A 20,546-nucleotide genomic window follows, 5' to 3' on the forward strand; every position below is an offset into this window, starting at 1 on the left:
TTAATGATTTTGCATGCCAGTAGAGTAGAGAAAGAGATAATTGAATAGAAATGAAGGGCTATTCAGAATACTATGCAAAGTATAGTCAAAGTATGGCACATAAACCCTGTAGATCAATAGCCTAGCGTGGCTTAAACGTACTGCAATTTTGTGACCAATTTGGTCCCTTTAGATCAGGCCTGGCCAACTTGTGGCTCTCCAGGAGTTGTGAAGCCCCAGCATCCTTTGCCAGTAGATAGCCAGCTGATAGCTGGCAGGGCATCCTGGGACTTGTAGTTTCACAACACCTGTAGAGCCACAGGTTTGTCAGGCTTGCTTTAGAGCAAAATGGCTCAAAATTGCCACATGGCTGAGGTACAAAATTATAGGTTGGTTCAATCACAGCAGCTTCAGTTAGGCCTTGATTGTGCTCAGGGGTGAATCCTGTTAGCAGATGGCAGCATTAGTCTGTGTGCATGCAGTCATTTTGCCCTTAGTGATCAATTCAGTTCACCTATTAAATGACTGGATCTGTCTGTGGGACTCCAGGTATGGGACGCAGCTTTTGTGGGGAGGTTAACGCGTTAAGTTTGTGTTCGCTGATGACTTGTATTTATTAGTCTATGTTCTCATTAGTGTTTCCCAAACTATGGATCCTGATGGACCACATTTTAGGATTTGATCAGGCGGGCACCTTATCTTGTTGATTCCAAATACGAGAGGAGGTGAATGGTGCAACAGAGAGACCGTATAATCTCTTTCATGCCACCTATGCTGTCCACACAGCAAGGACACAACATGCCTGCATCATTTGTCAAACTGTATTTCATTGCGATTAGTGTTAACATCAGGTACATCCTCTGATCTCTACCATGCCCCATTTCCTTTGAGTAGGTCTCTTGTTGTGATCTAAACAAGGCCAAGAAACAAGTCACTGCACCTGCCATGATATTAAGGTCATGTCTATCTTCCCAGAGATTGAGTTAACCTGAGTAAGTGCACAGATACTTTTCATTGCTGCAAGAAAAGCATAGTGAAAATTGGAAAAAAATATTATATAGTCTTGCAAAGTCATGCAATGGAATAAAATGACAAAAAATTGTGTATTTTAAGCAGAAATCGCATAGGCTAAAGTTTTTTTTATACATCAATAAATACAAAAAAAAGGAAAAAAGATTAATGAGGGAAAAACACCCATGTGCACAAGCCTTTACATGGCTTCTTATAGGTGAAATGTAATGTACAAACCTGCGTATATTTTCTGTTTGTGGACGGCTTTGGGTAGTGATATATAATTCCAGGTCTGTAGCCTACATATCACTTGTGGTCACTGTACACAATGGTAGTCGAGTCAATAATAAAAATTTGGCACAAGTCAGAAATATTTCCGTTTTGGTTAAATTTGTACAGCACACACTTATACCCATTATGTCACTATGGTAAAATGTACAAACTGTACTTAGAGAGGAACATATAACTATGTAAGATGCGGCAGCTATATTTACTGCGCTGCATTACCAATACTTGGTATTCTCTGTCAAAAGGTTCCGGGGAGTGATTACAATATTACACTAGGGGCTTTAATAAAATGTTGTAGTGTACACAAGTGTGCTGTAACCTGGCAATCCACTAGTTTTTTTTTTTAAAAAAATAAATAAATTACAAATTAAAACACACACACACACACAAATACTTTGTTTGTTAGATACACTCTACGAGAGTATATCTAACAAATTGTTGTTAGGTATTTGACTTATTTTGCAGATATCATTGTTTCCTTCACCATGATGTGTAAATGTCAGAATTAGAAATGGTGTTTGCTTCAGATTGATACTAAAAGGATTCCCTTTCATTGGGATTTTCAGATCAGTCCACCTATAAAATACATATACCGTATATGTATGTATAATTTGTCAGTCTTTGGAACATCTTGAACCCACCATCTATACAATGAAAAATAGATTGGATAGAATATATATTTAGATTTGTTGTAGATATGTAAAGAATAGATTACTTTCTATGACATTGTTCATAATAAACCACTTGTATTTTATTACTTTTATATTGTTTGAAAAAATATTGTTGTATTAAAAGTCTTTTTTATAACTTTATTGTCGTTATGGCTATGTGGATCACACAACTCGGTGTTTGATTTTTTTTTTTTTAGTCTTGCAGATAAAAAGATTTAGCAGATTATGCTACCATTGAGATGTTCGACATTACTGGTTGTCAACGAACGGTGGTCCTGATCTTCTATTCCTTATTTGTACTCTAGTGTTTTTATTGTATTAGTTTAGTATACACAGCTAATACTTTTAAGTTAGATTTTAAATTATTTTATCCATATCCTGCAGCACTGTACAATAAGTGCAATTATGATGAAAAGCATTAGACATACACTTAAACATGAGGTCCAAATTACAAGGGATTAGGAGACCATACTGAGACAAGGTCAGCCCTTATAAAAAGTCAGGCACAGGAGAAATAAGACAAATTATACTGGACGATTATTTAATTTCCTTAAAGTTCTCCATGGCAGCCCTAATTAATGGGTTAACCCTGGGTCAGCTGAGTAGAGACAGGAAAAAGTTATCTGCTGAAGCCTGAGCCCTGGAGGCTTCCAAAGCCCCTGTGGAATGTGCCCTCAGTATTTTTTCCACCTCATGTCCGTTCCTCTTAGAAGCATGTGGAATGAATCATAAAAGTCCATCTTGTAAGAGTGTCTTTGGATGGAGTCTGCCCTTGACATGGACCTTTAGGAGGTACAGAGATGATCTTTCTTTCTTCTTGAGAGATGCACAGAAATTTGTCAGACCAGGGGGGAAACGTATGAACCTCTGGATTCTTCAACTTCGGCGAGTTTAGCGTCTTCAGCGCTTAAATTTAAAGCGGCGCTGCCTTGTAAAGGGAAGTTTCCCTTTACAAGGCAACGCCGCTTTAAATTTAAGCGCTGAAGACGCTGAACTTGCCGGAGTTGAAGAATCCGGAGGTTCATACATTTACCCCCAGGTCTAGAGTATGCAATCTTTTCTCACTTTCATTAGATGACTTTGGACAAAGGGTCAGGAAATATAATTTCTCGATTAGTATGAAGCGTGGAAACTACCTTAGGAAAGATGGCAGGATTCGTTCGTAGCCTACTATACTGGTGTACATGTTCAAAAATGGTTCCTTCCACCGTTAAGCCATGTGATTGCCACTAAGAATAGTAACGTGAATGTGTGAGCCATTTAAGTGAAACTTCACGTTAGGTTTCAAAGAGTTCTGATACTACAGCCTCCAAAACAAGATTAAAGTCCCACAGTGCAACAAAAGATTTGATGCAAGGACGGATTATTTTAGTTTTTTGAAAAAAATCTTCCTACCGGATCATCCGACGCCAGTCCTGTGTCCAGGAACACGCCAAGAGCCAAAGTCTGTACCTTCAATGTACTAAAGGCCAGGCCATTCTGTAAACTTTCAGGACCTGAGGTATGTTCGCAGCAACTGGATTTATCAATCTGGATTTGCACCAAAGTATGGTGCAAATCTCTGCTTTTTTGGAGTATGCCCAGTATAGTCTTTTGTGTGGTGTTAAGTACTTTTAAGTTGTTCATAACACCAATTCTAAATGGACACAAAATGCGATTGGATGATAAGCATGTGACGCTCTGGGCCCCATCGTATAGGACCGTTTGGTCGGGTCTCTACAAAGTACATCTGTCCACAAATTTGACGTACAGTAGATCAGGCGCTCAACGCCAAAACTAGTGCACAAGTTACAAAACTCTCAGTTGCAAGACAGAAGGCAACAAACTTAAAATCACATAAAATTATCCAATATGAAACTACATATCAAAAAATACAAAAATATATAAGTAAAAGATCCCATACCATTCCACTTGGTATATGGTTTGTAACATTGTTTACCCAAATCACTGCAAATCATTGTCATCTTGTTTATCAGCTTTTAAGAGTCATTTCCCACTGACATGGAAATACATTGAATGCAAGTACAAGCACTGCTATGGGAATAGAACCCATTGGGGGTACTTGGCAAATAGTTACCATTATAAGGGGGTGTGTAAAAGAAAAGCTTTGAACCTTTACAGCAGTTGGGAAACGGATGGCCCAACAGCTTGATATGACCCCCTCAGACGTTTATGTGGTATCCCCCATCTGGAACATCCTCTATTTTTGTGTGATCAGGTCCTTCACATGTGTTTATAACATAGATGTATAGTGCTAATTTATGGTGTATAAATTATGTGACCAGGGAAGGACGCGTAGGCCCAGGGCAGCACTCTGCTCACGTTTTACCTTACTCTTTATATTATTTATAAATTGTGCATTAATAACTTATGATTTACATATTATAAGCATTTCCCTAAATCAGGGTATGCATTATGTCCATGTATTTATCTTATCTAGAGGGAAAGCAATGGCAGAGCTACGGTGACTGGATCTGCTGCTGGTGGGAGGGATATGGGGTAGCACAGAAAATTGGAGCAAGGGGGAGCAAAGAATGGAAGTCTGGGCCTGAATGTAACAGACCTAGGGTGAAAATACAACAAATCTAGAGAGCAGGAGAAAATGAAAGTGCGACATACTGCCTGCATTAGTCATTGAGCAGTCTTAAATGTCCAAATAGGACCATCGTAACTTCCAGGGACAGGTCCCACCACCATAAATTAAAAGCAATCACAATTTAAAGGACCACTAAACATCAAAATTGACGTTTTCATATATGAACCATGAAAATATTATCATTATCTCATTTGTTTGTAAAGTACCACATTCCACGATATATTAGTCAGTGTTAAGCTGACATTCCAGCTCTGCTAAAACCGTATTACCTCCCGACTCCATTACAGACACATGAGGCTCCCTTAACTTTAAGTCAGTGTCCTGATGGGATCAAGTCAGAAAGCTTAGACTGAGTTGCTCGGACATCAGTGGCCCTGGCCACCAGTGGCTCCGCCCCCAATACATGAAGTAACCAACCCACAATAAAAGGAAGACTGCAAAGCTGTCAGTCACTATGATCTCCTTTAGAGAAGCTCCTCCCTTCCAACATGGCATCCTGCTGCAGAGGAGTTAAAGAGCAGGATGGACATACTTAGTCCTGTATAAATAGTAAATTTCTTTCATGTATATTATTCAGCTCAATAATACACAACCTTTGATATAATTCAATGTGAAATAGAGGCTTTATTCACTCTTTATAATGCCAGATACCAAAATATAGGTAAATACTTTCTTAGCTAGTTATTGGTTCATTTTGTACCTGGAGAGTCCAATCTGCTTTTGTTTGTCAATTTTGCAGTGTTGTTTATAATATAAAGATAATAATATAAATGTTAACTGCTCAACTTGCAAATTATAAACAAAGCAACTGATTCACTTACATATTGCATGTACAGTGCAGTAACCTGTATATTACAGTTGATTATGGCTTCCCCCATGTATGGAGCAGAAAACATATCTTTTAATGATTTTAATTCTCATATAGAAGTTTATTAACAATTCTAACAGTGAATTGTTGTATCTTTGTATTCTCTCACACAGGATCTGTGTCTATAGAACAACTAGGTGTGAGTCTTGTAGTGCAGTGTTTCCCAACCCTAGTCCTCAAGTACCCCTAACAGTATGTTTTCCATATCACTTTGCTGTGCTGGAGCACAGGTGTATTCATTACGGACTGACACATTTTAAAAAATCCACAAGTGGTCCTAATTATTTCACTTGGGACATGGAAAACCTGCACTGTTGGGGGTACTTGAGGACTAGGGTGAGAAACACTGCTGTAGTGAACAGACTACTGAAAGTCTGGAACATATAAGAACCAATCTTGTAATATTTTACAATACAGTCATGGCCAAATGTTTTGAGAATGACACAAGTTTTGGTTTTCACAAAGTTTGCTGCCTCAGTGTTTTTATATCTTTTTGTCAGATGTGGCTATAGTATACTGAAGTAAAATTACAAGCATTTCATAAGTGTCAAAGGCTTTTATTGACAATTATATTAAGTTTATGCAAAGTGTCAATATTTGCAGTGTTGATCCTTCTTTTTGAAGACCTCTGCAATTCGCCCTGGCATGCTGTCAATCAGCTTCTGGGCCACATACTGACAGATGGATGCCCATTCTTGCCTAATCAATGCTTGGAGTTTGTCAGAAATTGTGGGTTTTTGTTTGTCCACACAGTGGATTCATCAGAGAAAATGACTTTACCCCAGTCCTGAGCAGTCTAATCCCTGTACCTTTTGCAGAATATCAGTGTGTCTCTGATGTTTTTTCTGGAGAGAAAAGTGGTTTTTGCTGGTCTTCTTGACACCAGGCCATCCTCAAATAGTCTTCGCCTCACTGTGCGTGCAGATACACTCACACCTGCCTGCTGCCCTTCCTGAGCAAGAGCTTCACTGGTGGTGCCCCGATCCCACAGCTGAATCAACTTTAGGAGACGGTCTTGGAGCTTGCTGGACGTTCTTGGGTGCTCTGAAGCCTTCTTCACAACTATTGAACCTCTCTCCTTGAAGTTCTTCATTAACCATTAAATGGTTGATTTAGGTGCTATCTTACTAGCAATAATATCCTTACCTGTGAAGCCATTTTTGTACAAAGCAATAATGACTGCACGTGTTTCCTTGCAGCTAACCATGGTTAACAGAAGAACAATGATTTCAAGCACCACCCTCCTTTTAAAGCTTCCAGTCTGTTATTCTAACTCAATCAGCATGACAGGGTGATCTCCAGCCTTGTCCTCGTCAACACTCTCACCTGTATTAATGAGAGAATTACTGACGATGTCAGCTGGTCCTTTTTTTGGCAGGGGTGAAATGCAGTGGAAATGTTGTTTTTGGGATAAGGTTCATAGTCATGGCAAAGAGGGACTTTGAAATTAATTGCAATTCATCTGATCACTCTTCATGACATTCTAGGGTATATGCAAATTGCCATCATAAAAACCGAGGCAGCAGACATTGTGAAAAATAATTTGTCCATGACTGTACATTGCTGCTAACTGCTGCATTCCGTATCTCAGAATCAGGAATAGAAGCAGCTTCCACCCAAAAAAAAACCAAAAACCCTGTAAACGTTGGCATAAAATAGGAAAAAAAAATAGAAGAAAAAAAAACAACAACTTGTTTTTGAAAATACTGTATGTCACAACAAAGTACAGTCTTTGGATTAAAGCATCAAACTTGCAATAAATTGTACATAAAACATGAATAATACAGAATATTCTGGTCAGCTTATTTCAGTCCACAAAATGCGTTGGACTGGCCAGAACTCAAATTCTATCAAACCCGTCAAGTCACCTAAATTATATAAAATAATTCTAGTAAAACAATCTTCTAAAAGTAAAAATTTAACATAATTTGTTAACAAGTGGATTTGTGAGCTTCCACCAAAAACACAAAACAAAAAATAACATCGTTTGACCCATTTTTAGCTTTAAGGCGCTTTGTTCAGTAACGGTTCAATTGTAAATATAATGCCTTTTAAAACATATGTACATCTTTAACTTTTTGTCAGTCTGCATTGGCCTTTGGTCCTTAATAAATGCTTAGAAAGACATGGACGGCAGCGGTTTTGCAAAATGCCATCTAGAAAACAAACTCTTCCCACATATATGTGCCCCTCCCTTATGTGGTTGGAGGTGTGGTATAGCCCGTACACCATAGACTAGCAATGTCCTTATTCTTTGGTAAAAGTAGTGCATAACAATTTGTTTCTAGAAAGTAACTCGAAAGCCCAAAGACTTTCACTGACTCGTCGCTGTCTCCTCAAAGTACGATATCAAGATATTTTTGATGTGTCGTCCAAAGCCAATTGCAGAAAATCCAAATACTTTTTTGGCTGGCCCAGGCGATTTTACCTCTGCAATAAAACACAATTCAGTCAATCTCTTGGAAGCCTCTATGGACTGCCCTCAGAACAAACTATTAAAGCTCGTGGAAGTCATTTACAAACAAAGAACAATGGGACAGCGCTGTACGAAAACACTCCTGCTTTGTGGTATCATATGCTTTTATTCCCTCACTATTATGCCTATTTTTAAAGGAGGACGCACATATTTGGCAATCTGCTGTTGATTGTAGAGAGAGAACATTTTTACTCCTTGTGAGGGGCAGAGTTGGACAACATGGGTGGACTGAACATTACATACAGAGTGTGGGATATTAACAATTATGTATAAGCTTCATCACATAAATGCAGAAGCAGGACCAAATGATCTTCAGTATTTGTTTCAAAATTTAGTTCGATTCCGCACAGCCATATGTAAAAATTTCAGGAGCTTTTGAAAATAGAAGATATTTGAGATAAAGTGTGTCCGTGAGAGCAGATCTTTACCCAATCCACACCTGACTTCCTGTCAGTAACCACATTGAAGGAACACTGCTCTTAGACTTGGATTCCTTTTTTGCAAAAAATGGCTGCTAAAATAATAGTGGTAATATGGAGGGCCTTAAAATAAGAGCTATAGAATATATCAATACCACCAAAAGAGGAGGAGACAGATATAATCTCCTTTGTAAACATGAGGCATATTGGATTTTCAGATTCAAAACTTTAATACCATTAGGCCTCAATGATATGATAGAGCAAAATACTATTTGATTTGTAAGAACTGTGGATTCACTTATATTGTTAGTAGTGCACCCTGGTGAGGTTTTTCTATGGGATTTGATTGTCAGTTAAACAAATCTCCACGTTATTGGCTTTAGACTTAAAATGTTGACACTGTCAGATCTTTACAACAGTTAAAGTACAAAATAATGATTTGTGAGGGATACGAGAATCCATTCATATTGTCACCTGTTTACATGCAAGACTTTTATTTAAGGGATCAGATTGCTAGTTAAACATCTTTTTATGATGCCAATATCTGCCACTAATGGCTATATATTCTTTTCCTCCTCCTTCCCCCCCCCCCTATTTGTTGGTATTGCCATTGTGCGATTATACACTTTTGATAAATGTTCTTATGATACAAGTCATACTGAGTTTTGTGTCCGTTGTGCGTAGTTATGGGAAGAGATATATAAATTTATTTTATTGTAGAAAGGTTAATTTTATTTCATTATATTATATGATACACTCACTTATTATAAAACAGATGCAAAATTTACACACACACATTATATATATTCACAATCGAGACAGTTTGTTGTCAATTATTATTTGTTAGTCACATGTTCAAAAAAAAGCCAAAGATTCTCACCGAGATTGATTTGTTGATAAAGTTGTTTTAAAAAAAAGTGAAATTTTGTTTATTGGACAAATGAGAACCACATGATCGTTTTCTGTTCTCACCTGTTTACCACAAATCACTTTGACAACGGATTAATTATCTGTATATGAGATGAGATCTTGTGCGGATTGGACCATGCAGTCACGTGACCACTTTCTTTTCCTGTATGTAACACCCCCTCTGGTGTTGTTGTTCACACCTCCCAGTGACTGAGTGTGTGGCCTGGCACTAGGACCCAGAGGAGACACACTGGGAATGTTGTTTAGCAACATGAGGCTGGTATGAGCTAAGGGGATCAGAACCAGTGAAGAGTGTGAGCCAGGGACCCAGGACAGGGGGAGGAGGTCCTGGGACCCCCCCTTATAATCTGGGGAGCTGGTCCATCGCCTACTGCCACTAGGGGCCATAGTACAAGAACACTGACAGAATATCAGGGATAATTTACTTCAGAACGTGACAGGATGATAGAAAGTAGCAGCACACAGGGAGTGTCTGTCAGCGTCCAACTGCAGAGGACGGGAGAGAGATATCACCCCCATAGAGGAGGAGTGAGATATATTACCCCCGCAGAGGACAGGAGAGAGATATCACCCCCATAGAGGAGGAGTGAGATATATTACCCCCGCAGAGGACGGGAGAGAGAGATATCACCCCCATAGAGGAGGAGTGAGATATATCACCCCCGCAGAGGACGGGAGAGAGAGATATCACCCCCATAGAGGAGGAGTGAGATATATTACCCCCGCAGAGGACAGGAGAGAGATATCACCCCCATAGAGGAGGAGTGAGATATATTACCCCCGCAGAGGACAGGAGAGAGATATCACCCCCATAGAGGAGGAGTGAGATATATTACCCCCGCAGAGGACAGGAGAGAGATATCACCCCCATAGAGGAGGAGTGAGATATATTACCCCCGCAGAGGACGGGAGAGAGATATCACCCACATAGAGGAGGAGTGAGATATATTACCCCCGCAGAGGACAGGAGAGAGATATCACCCCCATAGAGGAGGAGTGAGATATATTACCCCCGCAGAGGACAGGAGAGAGATATCACCCCCATAGAGGAGGAGTGAGATATATTACCCCCGCAGAGGACAGGAGAGAGATATCACCCCCATAGAGGAGGAGTGAGATATATTACCCCCACAGAGGACAGGAGAGAGATATCACCCCCATAGAGGAGGAGTGAGATATATTACCCCCGCAGAGGACAGGAGAGAGATATCCCCCCCATAGAGGAGGAGCGAGATATATTACCCCCGCAGAGGACAGGAGAGAGATATCCCCCCCATAGAGGAGGAGCGAGATATATTACCCCCGCAGAGGACGGGAGAGAGATATCACCCCCATAGAGGAGGAGTGAGATATATTACCCCCGCAGAGGACGGGAGAGAGATATCACCCCCATAGAGGAGGAGTGAGATATATGACCCCCGCAGAGGACAGGAGAGAGATATCACCCCCATAGAGGAGGAGTGAAATATATTACCCCCGCCGAGGAGGAGAAAGGGATATTACACCTGCAGAGCATGGAAGAGAGGTATTACCCCCACCGAGGAGGGAAGAGAGGTATTACCCCAGCATAGGAAGGGTGAGTGAACACTGCTGTGAGAGAGATGAGGGTAAGCTGGAGAGCCACCATTTTGGATGTGACTGCCCCATTAATATTCTGTTTGTGTAGACCATAAGAATTGTGCAGGAGGAGACAGGAGATGTATATAGGAACTGTACATATTTATCACTGCAAGCGTTTAGGAATGTGCTAGAGTGAAGAAGGGTAAAAAAAAAAAAAAGTTTATTTATCAATATAGAGATGGTCTGGTGCCCAAATTATTGAGACATCTGATTGCACTGCACCACCCAGTTACACCACCTGTGTCCCAACATCTTCACAGAGACTGTGTAAAAATACCCTGCATGTGAGGGGACCCTCTGGTCATCTACATCCACACCAGGAGCTAGCCAGGGCCGAGAAGGAGGTGCACTGCCTAAACTGTGCACCTCAACACTACTCACAGTTATAGGGGGTAATAAAATGGTACCCAATGTGGGGCCCAAGCACAACAGATGGAGCTAGTGCCTGTAGGACACAGGGACTGAGTGCAGTGCTCCAAGCCAGAGCAACACCCTTGGGGCACCATGTCTGACCATCTCTAGGTGCCCAACAGAGACCAACGGTGATAAGGAGGAGGTGACACAAGTTGTACCAAGCTTCTCTGTACATCTAATGGAGTGATCATTGTCTTCTTATCCTAAGGAGTCCTGTACCATCCTCAATATATATTTGTAGACCTAATATTAAGGGAGCTTATTTTCATATTTTCTTCCACAATATCTTTCCAAAATATTTTGTGTTATTATTGTTTATGTATTATCTGAATTATTGCTGTGAAATTTGATATGCTCATTCAAGTTTGGTAATTTTTTTTATTTTACTACCTGAGCCATTATAGCTATTATAGCTTATTATTACATTTTTAATATATTAAAATTGATATGTATTTTTAATATATCTGGTTCCAACGCTCTTCTGGTTCTTCCTATTGTATTTGTTTGAGTACAGATCCCATTTTTTGGTGAGCTGTGGTCCGGATCAGCATTATTTATTATATCGGTCAACATATATTTGTTTGCTTTTTTGCTAAATGAATAGTTTGCGTTGATTGAACAGCAACTTTATATTTTAAATTAAAATTTCTCATACTCAGTTAGTCTATGGGAACATTTACATATATAATTGTGAATGTTAATGCTTTCATATAAAGCAAGTTGTATTGTAGGTTTTAATAGTTCTTTAAGACAAATGAGGCTGAAACAAAACGGGTTTAAGGCACAAAAAGTAAAATGTTAAAATGGATATCGTGGGCAGTACTTTTAGTTTTTTGCTTCGCAGACTTGCAAATTTCAGTTCCATTTGCACACAGACTCAGCACAGACAAACACAAAAAGGTTGAATGAGGGTGTGCATAGTGCACCTACTCTTATGTATTGTAAATGACCACTTCTCTCCAGAGCACATGGTACTCCCAAATAAAGAATTATTCATTTAATGCTCAGCATTGCAGAAGGGATAAAATGATAGAGAAGACGGAAGACTTTTCTAGTTATAGGATAGCAGATTTTAAACCATGATTAAATTTGCATAACGTAATGTGAATAAAAACAAATGCATTTAATAATTAATATTTTGGGTCCGTTTCCTAATTAAGTGACGGTCACTTACCGGAGTTATTGTAATACATTACAAATGCCAATCCTGCTGCAACACTAAAACATGCCAGGAAGAAGATAGGTCCTGTGAATGGAAAAATATATTAAATTCAGGGCACAATATATACATTTCTGTGCCAGATAAGCAAACAGTATGACTAAAGGGCTATTTTCCTTTTTTAAAGGCGATGTCCAGCCAAACCCATTTTTAATAGTAATCCTACTACCACCCAAATATCAGAATAGCATGGGTCAGATGCCCAAGATCACTGCTGTTTTGGCGCTACTATGCCCACCTCTCTAATGGCTAATTCTCCTGGCTCAGATAGCAGGAATATGTTGGAATTCACTTCTCAATTAATGCATGTTATGTACCGAGAGCACTGATTGGTCGGTGAATAAAAGAATTAGTCATGAGAGACCGCCAGCGAGTTACCATCCACATGGCAAGGGGGCCTGGACTTTGGATCCTGTGACTTTCTGTAAAATAGGATTCCTCAATTCATGAGTAAGCCCCCCTCCCCTTTAATGTTAGATAGTGATTATGATAGTGGGGAAATATTATATTTTTAAATAATAAATATGTTGTCCACTTTTCACTAGCACGGTTTTTTTAAAAAAATAAAGGTCTCTCATTATGGATGTGTTCTTTTTATGATTTATAGGATGTATATTTCTTTAGTTCTTTTTTTATAACTCTGTATTTGGAGAGAGAGAGAGAGAGAGAGAGAGAGAGAGAGAGGGATAAAAGGAAGGCCACTGAAATGCTTGGAGGTGGGCACTGCCATGATACATACACCAGGCACACACTTGGTTACTTACCTCGATCATTGAGAATAATTTTCTCCTGTTCTGGACTCATTTCTATAGGATCTGAGGTATCTGGGGAAATACAAACATACATACTGTGAGCCTGCACAAAGGGTACATGCTACTGAAACCCCATCACCACCATGCTCCAGTCATTCCCAATGGGAGCATTACAGCAGTTATGTATGAAGTGGATAAGTATATATGGCTTTAGGAAAGAGGATCAGATTTATCTGTGAATGGGTGGAGCTAGTTATCCAGTGGGTGGAGCTAACACTATTGAGTCAATCTTGTCCTGTTGTGTGTCAATATACACATACTTGATACATGAGCTGGCTGGGCAGGGGCTAGTCCCATAGTTGGTTACCTTGGGCTGGGTCACCGGGCTACCTGCATTTTTCTTTGTAAAATGCTCCTAATGGGCTGCTGAGCCGCATCTTGATCCCCCCCAGGCTAATATTTGCCAGAAAGCCTTAATGTATTTTATTTGAAATCCATACATGGCAATATATTGTAGAAATTAATAAAAACCATTTAAAATGTATGATGTTAAAATGGGTTTATTACAATAATCAGGATTAATCTGCCGATCTTCTGTAAAAGTACTAGATAATAATTACCAATGGTGGACATTATAGAAAACTGCTCTATAGATAACTGTGTAGACAAGGAGCTGTTCATAGAAAAACGATCATTAATCTGATTGATTACTAATACAGCTTAGAAACTGAAGATAAACAACTGGAATATTCCTAGTCACACCTATGGCAGCGAGTTACTTAAATCGCAATGGAGGACATCTTAATGGGTGACACAGCTAATAGCATCACAATAGGTGTCACAACTGAAGACTGATGGCATCACAAAGAGGAACCTCATAATGAGTTTCATCATTACAATCTGACCACATTGGACAGGACAATCACAATGGCAGACATCACTGTTAACATCACAATAGGCGACATCCCTGCAGGTTACTTACAAAGTGCAAATATATTGCCAGTACCTCCTAGTTGTGTTTTTTGCCATTAATATTCAGGGTAGGGTTTAGGTCATATAATAAAAGCTTCATACACACAGACAATGTCCTCTCCCTCCCATGATTTTTTTAAGCCATAAATGAGGCTAAATGTAAAAAGAGGTAGGAAGTTGGCATTTGATGTGACATTTACTTTTACACAGTGCACCCCCGAAAGATGTTTCCTCTTGGCCTGCAAATCCAATGAAGATGCATTTAAAATTAAAAGCGTTGCAAATTTCCGCTAAGTAGGGAAAGATCTGATTAATACATTTCTTCACAATATACTAAACCATAGTTTACTAAAACAAACAACTACCCCCCCTCCCTCCTTCATTTTATTTTATTCTATTGTGTTTCAATTGCATTCAAATTTTGATTGTAGATCATATCGACCAGCTATATCTGTATTTGTAAATGTACAAGATTATTTACAATGTTCTCATGAATCCTAAATAACGCAATTGGTAAGATGTTATTAATATTTGATGTTGGTATTTAAAGCCAAATTGTAATGAATACTTTAATTGTTTTGAAAACATTGGAATATGTAACAGATATGTCATTTTTGATTTCCTGTATCTGTTTGTAAGGAAAATAACCAATGAAAAGGTTTAAAAAAAATAAAAAAAATAAATAAATAATTAATTAAAAGCGGATGCCACAAAACATCTGTAAGCATTTTGTTTTTTAAATAAGCCATATATAGACATGATGACATGATCACCTTCTCCTACAGTGGTGATGAGCTCTGACACATAAGGTATTGAGGAGGGGAATAGTGAGGGATGTTTGAGGAAGTGTGTTATTCTTAAATATGTTGTAGGAGATTTTAGACATTGGGCCTCATTTAGAGAGAAGATCAAAGCAAAAAAAAGAATCAAATTTGCGCCTTGACAAAACCAGGTTGCGTGGAAATGGGGGTAAATTTCAAATGTGTAGACAGATTAAGAATTGGGAGGGGGTTTATCCTAACAACTCTAAATTGCAGTGTAAAAATAAAGCTGTCCAGTATGGGTGCACTACATGCAAAAGCAGCCAGTATTTTCTCTGCATGCAAAAATAAACGAATTTGCCCTCTTGTATTGCAACATTTTTTTTTCTTTGCGCCTAACTTTAAATGAGACCCTATGTGTGTCGAATTAATGGAAAGATCTTTATCTGGGAAGTCACATGTTCTTGGTATCCTATAGCAGTCCATTTAAAAAAACAAGGCAAATATTAGCAACATCTGTCCAGTTTCAGTGAAAAGACTTGAAAGAAGAAAATAATAAACTCTTGTGCGCCATCTAATGGAGAACACACTAACTTCAAATTGTATGCTTTGTGCACTTCTATCTATGAAGCAAATACGAGCACCTCGTTCACAATTTATGTTTATATTGCAAAGGGGATCTTTCATATAGAATAAAATGCATTTGAGGAACAATTTTCATTTGGAGAAAAGGCTTTCAAAATCATGGAACATGGCATTAGTGGACAGAGTATACAATACTGAATTTTGCAGTAGGTGTATGCAATAGTCAACAGCCGACACCAAAGTTAGATAGATTGATAGTAATCAGAGGTAGGTATACTTGTTTTCTTAATTAAATTATAGAGCAGAGAAACCAATGGCTTTGACTGAAGTTCCATAATTAAACATAAATCCAATATTTTAACTTGAGGGATTGGCATTCCCCCCCGATCCTGCAGGTCTGTGCTGCAGTTCTGCCCTTTATCACTTACTCAGGCTGTTTCTGCTTGGCAATGTGGCATACACTTTATCTGCGTTGTTCCGTAGGGCCCTGTAGAACTCCTGACATTCTCGTGGCCCCTTTCCCTGTAGATGTTTCAGCAGGTCAGAAAATCGAGTGCGGAGAGGGGTTTTCAGACTCCTAAACTGTAAATGAGAATTTTTAGAGGTGCAGATAATTGCCTCCAAAATACAGCATGTGTGCAACATGTGATCCAGTATCCGATCTGAATCCTTTACAGTATGCATGAAGCCATATGCAAGAAAACGATCTATAATCTATCACCATACAATACAGGTCAGTAATATTTGTATGACAGAGCAAATTGTTTTCTAAATTTAGAAATATGAATCAACATATAGCTAAATTAGTCTAATTTATAATGTTATTTTTATTTACTTAATGTAGCACCCATTAATGCAGTATATTGTCATCACTGGAAGCTTCACCAGTAAGGATGGCAATGTGGCACTGCCAGCTCTTTGAGCGCTACCAATTTGCTTACCTTCCTAAAAAATATTTGCTTACCTCAGTCTGAAAACCCTTTCACATATACAATAACGAAACTGTGCTTAAAGGACGGGAACCCTCCTACTAGCAAAGTTATCATTAACACTGATCAGCTTATTAGAGTATAAATAGGTATATATGGTATAAAAGTAGGTTAGGCACAAAATTAGACCACATTTTTATCTATATTCAGGATACCCGATGGATTAAAAAGTATATTATAGGTCTACTGTGGCTGGATCACATAGGAATAACTTATTGTAGATATTTATTTTAATTAGAGATGCAGTGCATTTCTGTATATCATTGCAATTATACCGATTTTATTATATTGTGTTGTATTTCTGTATAGGAAATGCATTAATTTCTGAGGTATTGATTTGTACCTTCTGAGACAGTATGTCATGGTTTGGTTTTGTAATTTTGCTAGAGGAAACCCCAATTAGGCTAATTAGATCTTTTTCATCGCAGAAGTGACAAAAAAAATCTCCTTTGGCCTGAAGGCCAAGCAGGAGGTCGTTGCCTGTTGCGACAGTCTAGTTAGATAGATAGGAATCCGTCTGAACAATGTAGATTCCGGATATAACAGATTAGTACAAATTTTGTTAACTTTGCATGGCATTTAAAATCCAAGTTTAAAGAACATCTCACATCCTGATGTTAATCTCTGAATTAAATATTTCAGACTTCTTGGGGCCCGGTCTGAAAAGGGGGCGGGTTTACCCCCTACCAGGCTGTGTCTAAAACTGTATAAAAATGAGCACTGTTTGACCATGTATCATTATACCATCTGTAACTTCTGGAAAGAGCACTAGTACTACAAACTTGAGTGTGTAACTGTCCTAAACTGACTAATAAAACATCACGGCTTCAAGATCCTGCTTTGACGACTACTTACTGTGGCAATTCAAGTGACCTACAGATTAGGACAATCTAATCCATTATCCAGCTGTTCTGAGGTTGGAACACAATATTCCAGTACCAACGCTCTGCCCGCTACCTTGCAGCTCTGGCCAGTGTGATAGGCCAGGAGGAACCATCCACAGCAACCCTGATCTAAAGAAAGAGGTCAGGGGTACCAGCGCAGGTGACCAGCAAGGGGTCCACCAGCAGTTAAAGTTACCAGGAAGGAACCGGTTCTAAGCGTCGGTGTAAAAGCCAAGTGGTGGCAGCAGGCTCCTCCTACTGCGACAGGAGGGGTGCAATATGGGATAAAGAAAGGGGACGGTGGCAAGGCAAGCCCAGCCAGTCCCCAACACAACAGACAGGGTAGCATAGGACGTCCATCAAGTCACAACTACAAAATATCATAATTGCATAATCATTAAACTTAATATGTTGTCACTAATCTAAATCAGACAGGCAGAGCATAGAAATATGTATTCTAATGGCAGAGAGTACCCTACCTGTCCTCACAATGGCATTAAGCATATATATTACATTACCCTTTCAGCTTCCTTGTTAGACAGAACCTGAGGATAGACACGGTTTAGCTGCAAAATTATTTTGTCCACGACCTGCTCAGTCAAACTCCTGTTACTTTTCAGGAATCCGGTGTCCTGGAGCAGCCGGTCAGAATGTGTGGGCCCTGGAAATAGTAATCACGTATGTTATACAAGTTATAGAACCTTGACTTAAAGAACTAAATCACAAATTGACAAATCGGTGCAATAAAACAGCAAATGGATTTTTACCAGCAAATTACACCAAGATTCATTCAAATTAGTATTTAACCACCCATAGTTTCATAAAGTCCATTTACATAAAGGTGTCTGCTAATGTTTCTAATACAAAATGATATGGATTGATTAAACAAGGCCCAACTTACATACGAGATAGAATGGTCAGTACAAATTATTCCCATTCACCTATTTGTTCACAATTATAACATAATTGTTGGCACTCTGACGTCTACATAATGCAAAGTCAATTGGAATGAATAATCTATAATATAAGAGAAACATATATCAAATTGTCAAATAGTCTTGAAACACGTACAAAGGACAAAGCGCTGTTCCAGAACAGCATGCTCCCCCACCCCCCCCTCCACATTCTCTGCCTAGAAGTTTTCCATTCTGAACACAAGTGACAATCTTACTAGATTGGCTGGAACCCAATGTCTGTCTGCACCCTACAAGCTGAAATATGCTGTGCATGTGACACTCCTTTACTGCGCTGACTGCACGGAGCGCAGGCATTGGAATCACTCATCCCTGTATAAACATACTTCCGCCATTCACGTACTAGTACTCCGTAATATGCACAGTATGCAGCCTTCCTGACTTGAATATTGCTGGAATAGATCAATGGAGGGGGTGCGCCAGGATCTGTAAACCATAATCCTGATGCCTTCTCTATTTGGAGAGGTCAAATTACTCTTGTTATTCGGCGGTGGGGCACACAGCAAACCGCCTGCATGGATTACAATTTATCGTACATCACAATCACAGATGAAGATCCCATTGGATTACAAATAAAGAAGAATTTCAGTATGATCTTTTTATTTGAATAAAATGTTGACTCAACGTGTTTTATATACATATTTTTACTATTTTAATATAATGGAACAAGTTCTTCTGGAACTTATTATAAATGGTAAAGTTGCCAATTCAGAGGCCCTATACCCAATTACCCTGGCTCCCACAGCCACTAACCAGCCAGGGGCTAGTTTCCACTATGATGAACTGCACACTCGTGTCTATCCTGTCGCTGGTTTTCATTATAGAAGGTCATTTTTTTTAAAAAAATAAAAAAATATTTAGATACTATTAATTATTAATTTCAATGTGATTTCTACATGTAGCTTCAAATACCACTGAAATGAATGGGGCCATTGACATTAATGGACAAGAGCACCATTCCGTTGACATGCTTCATGAGCACACATGAACCGCTTATCAAACACAAGAAGACATAGCATTTATATCATATGCAGCTTTCAAATGCAACACCTGTGGATAAGAGGCTTGAATCATGAAAAATATTAAAACATCAAATCATTGTCTGTAAATCACAAATAAAAGCATTCATTTTTTCCTAAATATCCACATATTGTTCATGTTCATATACTCCATACTAACCAAACTAGTAACATTTACCACTTGCAACCAAAACACTTCCCAATAGCTCAAATAACCCTCCTATAAAACACAAGTGGTGCAAATATATGTATAAACTCCTGAAACAACATCTCTATAAATGGCGAGTTCTCATGTCCTTACTTATAATTGGCAGTTTCGGATGTTACCACTCCTCTGTCCATTAGGGAAACCGAATATAAGGAATAACACACACACCCCCTAGTGTAAGTTTTCACAGATATTAGAAGTCACCTCTGAGATCCATGACGAGATTTAAAGCGTTTATAAGGCCCTGGAAATCATCAGCAACTTATAAATATCTTTATAATATACATGAAAAGGATACAGTATCACGTATCTAATTTACTTGACAAAATTTGAAATCGATAGTGGGCAACAACCAAGTCTCATTACAAAATAAAGAGCAAGTTTATATCAGGCGATGTTAAAGTATCTTTACGTTGTGAACATTTATGCCCATGAATGTAATGAATTTATATTTAATAATGATTTACATCAGTTCTATGGACTTAGCTTTCGGTGGCTGGGAGCCTTCATTATGCTCTGTCAAAGTAAGTGGCACTGTGCTATATAAACTAAGAACAAAAAACATCCTAGCACACTGCAGCTACTAAACTGTTTTCTCAAAATATGACATTTATGTATTGATCCAAGTCAGTGTCTTGGAATCGGTGAATGGTGTATGGAAGTGTCCACTAAGCAATTCAAATATGAGTAAAGAGAGGTGTTCTAGCATGCAAGGAGAGGTAAGAAAATACAGTTCATCTAATACTACAATATCGCAAAGGTTTGCAATTAAGAAATAACAGGCAGCTAAAGTGTGTGAAATTGCTCATTAAAGATATATGTTCAGATCAATACCTTTAGTCACTCAATCTTTAATCAGTCTTTCATCTTCTTCTGATAGTCTCAAAACTAAAGTGACATTTTCTTATATT

General features: G+C 38.7%; 1 protein-coding gene across 3 annotated transcripts in view; it reads right to left on the reverse strand.

Moving 5' to 3' along the window:
- Positions 1 to 7,104: 7,104 nt before the first annotated feature.
- CARD19 (caspase recruitment domain family member 19) overlaps positions 7,105 to 20,546 on the reverse strand; it is a 38,406-nt gene continuing 24,964 nt past the window's right edge. For 2 of the 3 annotated variants that reach the window (XM_075183206.1, XM_075183207.1), the window contains exons 2-7: positions 17,953 to 18,095; positions 15,990 to 16,143; positions 14,416 to 14,454; positions 13,256 to 13,315; positions 12,447 to 12,518; positions 7,105 to 7,843 (exon numbers count right to left, since the gene is read on the reverse strand). In XM_075183206.1, coding sequence (XP_075039307.1) covers positions 7,728 to 7,843; positions 12,447 to 12,518; positions 13,256 to 13,315; positions 14,416 to 14,454; positions 15,990 to 16,143; positions 17,953 to 18,095 — 584 coding nt within the window. In that variant the 3' untranslated portion in view covers positions 7,105 to 7,727. The remainder of the gene's footprint in view (positions 7,844 to 12,446; positions 12,519 to 13,255; positions 13,316 to 14,415; positions 14,455 to 15,989; positions 16,144 to 17,952; positions 18,096 to 20,546) is intronic. The other variant, XM_075183208.1, reaches the window with a different exon arrangement.

This window comes from Mixophyes fleayi, chromosome 8 (assembly GCF_038048845.1).
Source record: "Mixophyes fleayi isolate aMixFle1 chromosome 8, aMixFle1.hap1, whole genome shotgun sequence".
Lineage (NCBI taxonomy): Eukaryota > Metazoa > Chordata > Amphibia > Anura > Limnodynastidae > Mixophyes > Mixophyes fleayi.